The sequence below is a fragment of the Brassica napus genome, chromosome A2 (assembly GCF_020379485.1).
Source record: "Brassica napus cultivar Da-Ae chromosome A2, Da-Ae, whole genome shotgun sequence".
Lineage (NCBI taxonomy): Eukaryota > Viridiplantae > Streptophyta > Magnoliopsida > Brassicales > Brassicaceae > Brassica > Brassica napus.
This window is the reverse complement of record NC_063435.1, coordinates 14,964,463-14,975,562: the sequence shown is the minus strand read 5'-3', so window position 1 is coordinate 14,975,562 and position 11,100 is coordinate 14,964,463. Positions and strand designations below refer to the sequence as shown.

Below are 11,100 nucleotides of genomic sequence, written 5' to 3'. Positions count from 1 at the left end.
CCCAACTAAGGCCATGGTTCGTACATCAAAGTCATTAGGATTATTGCTTGGAGATTTGTGTAGACAAATCACACCACCAATGCCAACAGATAATCGTTAGGCATTTTATCGGTTTAAAAGATTTCACACCGATAGAGGAAGAGAGTTTGCTTCATCTATGTTCAACCTAGGTTGCATCGATAGAGGAGGAGAGGTTTCCTCAGCTGTGTTCAATTTAGTATGCACCGATAGAGGAGGAGAGTTTGCCTCAAATGTGTTCAATCTAGTTTGCGAAGAAAACTTGATTGAAGCTATGGTAGACGAGTTGGAGTTTATCACAAGAAACAAGATATGGGAGTTTGTAGATAGACCGACTGGTTCTGAGAAGAAAAAAGAAGAAGATCGAGTTTGTGTGTTTCACAAGACGTTGCATGTGTTACGCCAGACACCAATAGCATGGAATGTAAAGCTTGATCAGGTTCTCAAGGAGATGAGATTTGAGAAGTGCACGAAGGAACCATCAGTGTATCGCAAGACTGAAGGAGGAGACGTCTTGATCATAGTCATCTACGTTGATGATCTATTTGTGACAGGAACTAAAGCAAGAGAGGTATGCTCAAGGAATCTTGTGTGACACAAAGATGGAAATGTGTAACGCAACTCAAATTCTAATGGAGGCGAATTTGAAGATCTCAAAAGCTGAAGATGAATGAGAGATAGATGCTACCAAGTTCAGAAGAATCATAGGATATTTGAGGTATCTGCTTCATACAAGACCCGACATGTGTTACGCAGTAGGTGTTCTTAGCAAATACATGCACAATCCTAGAGACTCTCACAGACAAGCCATCAAACACATATTGTGGTATGTGAAAGGAACAACAAACTTCGGTCTGTTCTTCAAGAGAGATGGGTCAAGGAGTGTCGTTGGTTATAGTGACAGCAGTCACAACATTGATCTCGATGACGGGAGGAGCACGTCAGGACATGCATTCTACTACGATTCATCACTAATCACTTGGACATCGCAGAAGCAGCAAACAGTTGCATTGTCATCATGCGAAGCAGAATTCATGGCAGCAACAAAAGCAGCGAAGCAAGCTATATGGATCAAGGAATTGTTGAGTGAGATACTAAGCAAAGAAGGCGAGAAGGTCAAGCTTAGGATCGACAACAAATCAGCCACTGCTCTAACAAAGAATCCAATTTTCCATGGAAGGAGTAAGCATGTACTCAAGAAGTATCACTTCATTCGTGAGTGTGTGGATAATGCACAGATCAAAGTGGAGCATGTGTTGGGTGTTCAGCAGAAGGCCGACATCATTACCAAACCATTAGCAAGGATTACGTTCAAGCAAATGAGGAGCTTAATCGGAGTTCAAGAAATTGATCTCCCTAATTCAAATTAGAACTAAGGAGGTGAATGTTAGATAATTTCAAGTTTGTGGAAACTTAACATATTATTAGATGTTTAATATGTTAAGATAAACACAATAAGAAAACCTACAAATAGAAAAAGGAAGTTTTTATTTAGGTTATGTTTGTGTTTTTCATATCCCACATGTTAAAGTTTATATAAATATAGGTATAATGGAGAAGTGTTCCAAAAGATCTAAGAGAGAAACATTGAAAACTTTAGTTTCGAGTAGTTTGTAAAGCTAATACGAAAGTTGTTATATAATTCTTTGTTTTCTAGTAAATTTGACGATCGACTAGATTAAAGAAAGCTAGTCCTAACATAGCCTGATTTTGAAGATCCGCGCATTGAAATCATAATTTTTAATATAAAAAATTGCAACCCCAAACTAATTTTGTTTTCTATTGCTTTTATCATGGCTATTCCAGCATATGATGAGTGCATCTACAATAATTTGCATATGATATTGGTCTTATGACATCAACAAGATCCCTAACTTAAATAATCTTTAACTTGTAATTAGGACCTGACACGTACGGTCGCAAAGACTGACGGTTACAAGCAATTAACGAAACAAGAAACTAACAAAGTAAATGAGAGGTAGTAGAAGTTTTCTTTTTTGGGGTAAAGTAAAAGAAAAGAAAGATGAAAGATATACACATCTTTTGTGTTTATTTCTTCAAACTTATTATTGTAACTTGAAATTGTCATTTCATAGCTTCCCTTTTTTTGTCCTCTGCCATAAGCTACAATTCTCTTTAAATCAAGCAAATACAACAGTACCAAACAAACTGGACCATATGGGTTAGAGAGAGAGAGAACTTTTGGAACTCTCCATTAGGTTAGAATGTACCATGGAACTTTGTCAGCTTAGCTAGAGATAGGCACAGAGAGTACAATTTCAAAAATTTATAAGCGTTTTTATCCTTCCCACATCCAGCTCAAATTATTAAAAATATATTCAAGCTGAAAAATTAAGCACTTTTGATTTATGGATTGGTATGTATCATATGAGTTTGTGTAATAAAAAAACCGAGATGGTATAAATATGATAAATTTATTTATATATTAGCGTCATAAAAATACTTTTTAGTTTTTTGGAACAAAAGCTTAATAGAATATTGAAAGGTGGGGGGTTTTCAACATGGTGACTAGGGCTCAACAACTATGAAACCAAACATCTTAATACCAATACATATAATGTGAGCCCGGTTAAGTTCCTCACGACATTGTAATTCACCAATTGCAAATTAGCTTCTTATGATTTTTATGTTGGAACTAACTTAAAAGGAGGAAATAGTAAAAGGTAATTAGAGAAAATGGAGGTGAACATAAATGAAATTATCTGTCTAAAATTCTAAAGACTTCCCTTTCCTTTTATAGTCTTCGTCATCGCTTAAGTTCACAACCGAAGAAGACAATCCACCCATTTCTCCACGTGGCGACCTCCATGATGATTCATTATCTCTAATCACAACCGGAGAAGAAGAAGAGTGCCCAGCAACACCCATTTCGGCACGTGCCTCCCCTGAAGAAGAAGACTCCTCTACATCGAACCCAAACAGCCTTAGCTTCTTGGCCGTCCCCTCCTGCGGCGGCTGAGAAGGAGGAGAAGACGGCAACATCGCCAAGGACGAAGTCAACCTCGTCGTTGGAAAAACAGGACAGGAGTCATAAAAGAACGGCTCAGATCTACCAAGATTCCACCGATGATGATGATCCAATGGTGATCCGGCGTAGTAACGCCCTCCAGTAACAGTTTTACCATAAGGTCCATAACCATACCCTAGAAACTGGTTATGATATAAAGATGGAAACCTCCCGTAATGCGGCATGGAATATTCTGTCACAGGATAATAACTAGCCGTTGGATAAGGAGGAGGCCCCAAGATCGGGTAGTGATGATGATTAATGTTGTGTAAGAGGTTTGTGTCTGGTCTATTCCTCCAGTCGATGAACAATATGTTCCTTCGTTGCTCCGGTTCGTTGTCGTCGGGGACGTAGCCACGGTGGAACGAGACGGTGTCTCCGTTGTTGAGTTTCTTCTCTTTGACGAAACGGCTCCATCCTTTGGTCATCACGTAGCTCTGGCTACTGTTCCAATACGAGTAACGGAACCTCCACATCTTGCCGTTTTTGTCTTGGAAATCCAACAGCGTGCCGGTTTGATTGTCCTCTAACGGGAAGTAGTTCTCTGCATGTTGCTTTGGAATCACGAGCCGGTTTAGTTTCCCGACGTCGCTTGGTGTAAGCACTTTCTGGAACATGGGCTCTCTCATCGCCGAGTTGAAGTTGTTGTTGTTGTTGTCTGAACCACTAGCTCCGTTCTCTGCTGGTTCTTGGTGAGTGCTCGCCCTGGTTGACATATCTATCAAAAGTATCAAACTTTGTTATATGGATTCTTGAAATGACGATGTCCCAATATTTAGATCTTGAAAAAGTATCCAGCTTTCTTTTATGAAAGGGTTAATGAGAAGATTGATGACTAAATTCAGTTCAAGATCTTCAAAAAGTACCCGACCTTTTTGACAAGAGGATGAACCAATTCAAGATCTTTCAAAAAGTAGTCAACCTTTTTCTATGGATCTGATGAGTGATTTTCTTGACAAGATGATGACCCAACACAAAATCCTTTAACATACATGAGATAATACTGATCAGAAACCAAATAAAACCATATCCACAATTGTAATAATAACGGGTATTAAACAATTCGATATATATCAAATCAGTGAATTGAAAATCAAAATAGCGAACAAATAGAACCCTAGAATCCAGAAGAAGAAGACGGACGTACTCTTTGTGTTTGCTTCTTCTTAGATATTTTCGTTGACTCCAAAAATATTTTATAAAGCTGAAAATGAAATCAATGGTGTCTCAAGTTCAAATTGGAGATCTCTCTTATTTTCTCTCACTTTCTCTCTCTAGATGGCTTTAAAGTGTTGGAAAAAATTGTGGTTTAAGAGAATTTCTCGATGATAGATTGAAGATCACTTCCTAGAGAGAGTAAAAGGGCCCCATGAATGGTGTGGCTCGGGTCATGTGAAAGCTTCTTGTCCTTTTCAGTTTAGCTATAGACTTGGGGTGACTCTAGCTATTTATATAGATATACAAATCTATACATATATCGTGTATTGGTAAGGTAAGTGTATCAATGTTCTTAGAATATTTGCTCTCCTTTTGATATATATATATATATATATATATTTTTTTTGTTTGGAGAAATTGTATTTTTATTTATTTCCCTCTTTATTCATATCAGATCTTTTAATTTGTATTTATAATGTTTGTTTGCTGATTTCCTCTTGCCAGTTGTTTTTAGCTAATTAAATTGATTACTCATATATTATAACTAATTTGTGTGCATAAACATATAATACACTATAAAGTAAATTTGAAATATAAATTTACTAGATATTATTTGACTTATATTCTGACGCGTGGAATAATTAATTATAACATTTAGATATATAATAAATAAAAAATACTATGAAAATAATAAGTATCAGATTATAAGATAAACATGACTCCATATAAACATAGTTAATTTATAAATGTATATTAAAATATCTGATATAATCATGAAAAACATTTAATGATAAATTCACAAGATAGAAATGAGTCCAAGTGAACTTTATATGAGATTTTGGAATGAATTCTTTAATATATACATCTTTAATTCAAATAAAACTTTGGAAACAATTGTTCTAGTATCACTGAGAACATAAATTTTGCTACATTTTTTATTTGTAAATAATATTGCATTTATAATAAATTAAAAATGTAAAAAAAGTGGTAGTAATATTTATTATAAACGTGATATTATTTAAATTAAAGCAATTATAAATTTTTTTATTCTAATTTAAGATACTCCCAAAAAATGTGGTAGTAATTTAAATATTTAATGATTGTTTCAAGTTCAAATTAGAAAATACTCAGGTGATAACCATGTTTTATCTACTGGGTGATAACCAATAAATTCATTTAGATATTTAGAATAGAACATTTGCTGACAAAAACAAAAAAGAATTGAACATTTATAAGAGTTCTTTTGTTTGGTATTATTTTCTTTAGTATCTACAATGTTAATACGTGGCAGTCGAATATCTCAATTTAAACAGTATATGTATTACTTACTAAATTTGTCAAAAAGGTAACCACGTGTACCTTATTAAGATTTTTCTTCAACCCCTTAGTTATTATACTTATATTAAAGGGAAATTGTATTATTCTGACTTTTTTTAGTAATTAGTATTACCTTTCCTGCTAGAACTGAACAAGTCACATGAATTATCTCATTCATGCCTAATAACATATACTAGGATAAGACATGCGCCTTACCTATGGTAAATTTGTATAAAAATTATTTAAGAAATATTGTATAAAAAAATAGATTTATATTCTTGATCGAATTAATATTTTGGCCCTTAATTTTTTTTTAACTTTTTGTTACTTACATAATATATTTATAAATGAGCTGATCCCATTTAAAAAAATGTTTTAGGTCAAAAAATCGCTTATCGCATAAAAACGTTTCTAACGTATAGGCTAAAGAATTTCAGGTCTATTATTTGGTTACAATGAAACTATGTCAGCTCAGTTTTATATCATAATTTAGAAACTTAAGTTAATTATAGTCGTGTGAAATTTACGTTCACGTGCCAATCCGATGTACCTTCAATATTTTTTTAGTATGTCTCTTTTTCATTTTGGTTATTGCTCGATATAAATATTGATTTTGGAGTTTACTCTCATTTCGCTTATTTGTTTTGGTCTGAAATTTAGAAAATGTTTAAGATTTATAATTATAAAAGATATACATACTTAGGTTAAGATCTACACCTTTTACAGAATAAATATTTTATATTTATTACTTATTTTATGTTTTCTGCATGTTTTGAAATAATAAAATAATAAGTATATTATACTAAATAACAAAGAACTAGTTACTAGTTTCACCACCTCGTTCAATAAATGGTGAAATATCAGATGTAAAGGTGCAAACGTTTCTTAATGAAAGAGGAGGGAGTTGGAATGTGCACAAAGTTATAAATGAAGTCCATCCAGAAGACGTCACTAAAATACTGCAAATGAAGATTAGTGGAAAGGCAGAACTGGATCTAATGGGGTGGAGTTATAATGATAATGGTATTTACAGTGTCAAATCTGGATATTGGCTTGCGACACATCTACCAGGGTATAATTGAAGACATGAGATTTATGGAAATGTGAACATCAAACAAAGGATTTGAAAAACAAATACTCCATCAAAGATTAAACATTTTCTCTGGAAAATGACTTCGAGGGCGTTGGCAACAGATTCTAGTCTGCAGAGAAGACATATTATTAGAGATGGGCAATGTAGACGTTGTTGTTCTGCTTTAGAAACAGAGAAACATTTATTCTTCGAATGCCCGTATGCTCAGAAAATATGGAGAAGATCTGGGATATCAAACATCATCATCAACAGCCATACTGCTACTTTTGAAGAGAAGATTGATGCTTGTCTGCAATATTCAACATCAACAAGACTTATCCACTATCAAAACTTACCAATTTGGATCCTATGGAGGATTTGGAAAAGCCGTAATGTGCTTATCTTTCAACAGAAAAGTATTTACTGGGAGAGAATTCTACAACAGGCTCAGGCTGATGGTAAGGAATGGAGCTTACATAATAATGATCAAACCAGATCAATATATGGGAACGCTAATGGGAGGAGCACACAAGGAGGCTGGCGTAAACCACCTCAAGGATGGATCAAATGCAATGTAGATGGTTCTTATTCAGCTCAACAACAAACAAGTAAAGCGGGATGGGTAATCAGAGATTCAAATGGAACCTATAAAGGAGCGGGACAAGCCAATGGGAATCATGTTAACAATGCATTCGAGAGTGAAATACAAGCTCTCATCATTGCAATGCAAAACTGCTGGAGTAAAAGATACATGAAGGTACAGTTTGAGAGTGACTGTAGTAAGATGATTAAAATTTTAAACAATGAAGTGCTTCACTTTGCTGAATATAACTGGATTCGAAAAGTGAACTGGTGGAAACAGAAGTTTGAAGACATATCATTCATGTGGATTGGAAGAGATGGGAATCAAGTTGCAGATGGCCTAGCAAAGAACGTGAATCCAAATATTGTTTCTTTTGTATTTCATCACTATGTACCTAACTGTATTACCCATTTGTTACACTATGATCATATTCGATCATCAAGTTAATGAAAGAGAAGTTATAAAAAAAAATTAGTTACTATTATGTAATAAATTAGCGTGTGCATATAAATGAAACGATCATTTTTGTTTATTCGCAATTATTTTAGGGTAAATAAATCAAAACAATCAATCTTATCTACCGTATATGATATATAATTAAATTTAAATGATATTAATATAGATATATAGTATACTTTTAATATGGATATTTATTAAATGAGGTTTCTACTATATTTATGATTATTTGCATATTTGTGTAACAAAATTTTACACCAACGATTTTTTTTAATGTGGGATGTTTAGTAGTTTCAATAATTTATAATCATTTAAAAAAAACAATGAAGATTTCAAAATTAAAATATTATTTTTTCAATATATCGTTAATGCAAATATCAAAATATAAGTATGTATTTTCATATGATGTATATTTTAATTTAAATGATATGAAATAGATATATAAATATATATATTAAAAAATATTTAGTAAATGTGATATTTTCATATATTTATGTTTTATTTTATAAAAGACTTAAACTTTTTATCTTTATTTATCGTATTTCATTTTAAATGACTATTTATGTTTACAAAATTAAACTTTATTTCTCTAATGAATTAAGTTGGTGTAACTCTGATAAATTAATTTTATTATGTAGTTAATATTATAATAAAAAAATTATGTACTTTTAATAAAGATTTATGCTTTTCAATGAAAAAATTCAATTTTCTTTTTTGAATGCTTAAATTATATTAAGAAAAGAAAAGAAAAATTAAAAATAGTTGGAAAAAAATTGTTTGAACTTGGACTCAATGGCCCAAAGGAAAAAAAAATGTGAGAATTGGATCTGATTTCTTAATCGGCCCAAATGGTCCAAGAGAGATCTGATGTGTGCTAAATCCGAAAATGACTCAATATAGATGTGTTATTAATATTACTTGTATACCGTTAATGAAACATGCAATGTTATTAGAAAAAATGGCAGACTAAGGTAAAAATAACACAGTAGGTATACAAGTAATAACACAGTAGAAGAAAAAGTTAGAGCCGAGATCGTTAATTAATCTTTATGTAAGAAAATATAACTAATTTATCTGATTATGGTTATTACAAAACTCAAATAGAAAGTAGGTATGGATTTCTACGGGTGTCCATTGTTTTGTGGTCCAAACTCCGAAATTTTGCAATACATCAACATCAAAGCATTTTAACATTAGGAAATATATGTACAAATCAATGCATGTATTTGCACAAAAAAAAATCAATGCATGTATGACATTATGTAAGTTTTTAATAAGAAAACTCCATAAAAATATTTCCCTTCAAGTAAATTTTGTTAAGATCTATAATATTCATATTTTTTGCTATCTAATCTAATACTTCAATAGTTTTTATTTTAATACTCAAACTATATTTATTTTAATCAAAACATTAATAAATTTCAGACAAAATTTAAAAAATATATAATATTTAAAATCAAATCTTAAAAAGTTTCTATTAATTTAAGTTTTCTTTAAAAAGTAACTGAATACTTGATGAAATTCTAATTATTAGAAAACTAAATTCCGAATGAAAAATAAGTTAGTTTTAAGTTTCAGAAAAAATAAAATTTAAATTTAAAAATTAAATTAAAAATTTAAAGTTGTCCATAATTTAGTTTATTTTATCTCTTCTTAAAATAAAAATAAAATAAGATTTTTAAAGATAGTTTTGGACTTTGGATATTCTTTGAATTTCGTTTGAAACTTAATGATATTTTGATTAAAATGTGCATAGTTTGAATATCAATATGATAAAGTATTAAAAGTTAGTGTATTAAAATAAATACAATGATTAGTTGAAGTATTAAACGAAAAAAGTTTGTATATTAGAGAGTAGCAAAATTTAGTTGAGATACTTTATGAAAGTTTCCATTTTAATAAATCCATGAATATTTAGAATAAGTATATTGCAGTCAAATATTAAATTTTTTAGTTTATCTTTTGGTTTTCTAGTTTTCATTTACATGTATTAAAATATATTTTATATTTATTTATTTTGCAGCACTTAATCTGGAAATTTCTATACAAAATTTTAAAGATGTGAAGTATAATTAATCAAATCATTTTTTTTTACTTGTGAAAAGATTACAGTCTTCATGCAATTACAGTAATATACAGTATATGAAAATCATAAGAAACATACTTTTATACAAAAAAATTATTGTTATGAGGTGTTTTTCTGTGTCTATTTTAGTTACAGCATAAAGATTATGTAGGTGTACAATTAGGGGTGGCACAGAGCGTATATCCGTGATCCGCTCCACTCAGTATGGATAATTAATTTTTGATTTGATTTGATCTGTGAATTCTTAGATATCCAAAACACCAGATATCTGGAAAATCCTTATTTTTACCAGATATTCAATTCAATCCATAAAAATGAAATTACAATCAAAAATTAAAAAAACAAGAAATCTGACATAAATAATAATAGTTCATTACAAAACTTTTAAAAACTACATACTCTTAAAAACTTGAATAACTAAATAATTAATCTTGTGAAGAAAAATATTATAAAACTTATATAGAGATATAAAATTATATAATATATATAATTATATACATATATATGTATATAACAGATTGGATACCTGTTGTGAAAATATTAGTATTTGTGATTTGTTACGTCGTTGAATGATATTGAATTTTAGTATTTGCTTTGATTCATTGTGTTAAGGATATCCAGATTTTTTGGATCGAATCAAAACGAATAACAAATCAAATCAAAATTTACAAATATTTTGTCCACCCCTACGTACAATACAACAAGTGTTTCAGTTAAAACTAAAAAAAAATGTTTCAATTTTAAATTTTTTCACAGTTACGTGGGAATATTCAGTTTTGAAATATTTTTTTATTATCTCTAAGCCTGTATATATGTTATAAACAATGACGTCTCAAATTATTTCTGAACTTATTAGAAAATATCAATAGTATATTTGAAGAAATGATGGTATAGTTTTAAATTTTAGTAGTTGCATATATATATATATATATATATATTTTTTAATTTGAAATTAAACCTTAAAGTTATAAATATAATAAAAATTAAATGTTTTCATTTTAGTTTACACATTTAAAAAAAAAATTAAAATTTGAGATTTTGTTCAACCATTCCACTTTTCCATAGTGTCTCTGATAAGAAACATATTGTACACTGAATGCCCCTGTCAATGGGGCTCCATGTCATTTCTTTCGGCCCGTAGGCTCTCACCACCTAGTCGACAGCCGTACGTTAAAAAAAATTGTTTACTAATTCTGCAATCAGCACATGATTTTTTTTATGTTTTAGCGTCATTTAGATGGAACAAATAACTTTTTGATAAGTGATCCATCATTTTCGAGCTCAAGCACGCTTAGCCATCTAATTTTTTCTTGATATATGATCGAAAAGATAAATGCACTTTGGTGACATAGCTAATTAAATTAATTCTTTTAAGCCTTTCA

At 30.7% G+C, this 11,100-nt stretch overlaps 3 protein-coding genes across 5 annotated transcripts; 2 read left to right on the top strand and 1 right to left on the bottom strand.

Moving 5' to 3' along the window:
* The first annotated feature begins 761 nt into the window (after positions 1 to 761).
* LOC125584297 (secreted RxLR effector protein 161-like) lies at positions 762 to 1,388 on the top strand. The gene has a single exon (XM_048752607.1). The coding sequence runs from the start codon at positions 762 to 764 to the stop codon at positions 1,386 to 1,388; it is 627 nt and encodes a 208-aa protein (XP_048608564.1).
* A 1,174-nt stretch (positions 1,389 to 2,562) lies between these two features.
* On the bottom strand, positions 2,563 to 4,472 carry LOC106423197 (B3 domain-containing transcription factor NGA4-like). Of its 3 annotated transcripts, none has more exons than XM_048756392.1 (3): positions 4,194 to 4,472; positions 3,969 to 4,027; positions 2,563 to 3,764 (listed from the first exon to the last, which is right to left on the bottom strand). In XM_048756392.1, the coding sequence occupies exon 3, from the start codon at positions 3,760 to 3,762 to the stop codon at positions 2,746 to 2,748; it is 1,017 nt and encodes a 338-aa protein (XP_048612349.1). In that variant the 5' UTR covers positions 3,763 to 3,764; positions 3,969 to 4,027; positions 4,194 to 4,472; the 3' UTR covers positions 2,563 to 2,745. The 3 variants fall into 3 exon arrangements, with proteins under 3 accessions (XP_048612349.1, XP_013719435.1, XP_013719444.1); XM_013863981.3 differs by having other exon boundaries at positions 3,918 to 4,027; positions 4,194 to 4,467; XM_013863990.3 differs by lacking the exon at positions 3,969 to 4,027 and having other exon boundaries at positions 4,194 to 4,471.
* Positions 4,473 to 6,690: 2,218 nt separating this feature from the next.
* Positions 6,691 to 7,623, top strand: LOC106412794. The gene has a single exon (XM_013853690.1). It carries the CDS (start codon positions 6,691 to 6,693, stop codon positions 7,621 to 7,623), a length of 933 nt encoding a protein of 310 aa, XP_013709144.1.
* The last annotated feature ends 3,477 nt before the right edge of the window (positions 7,624 to 11,100 follow it).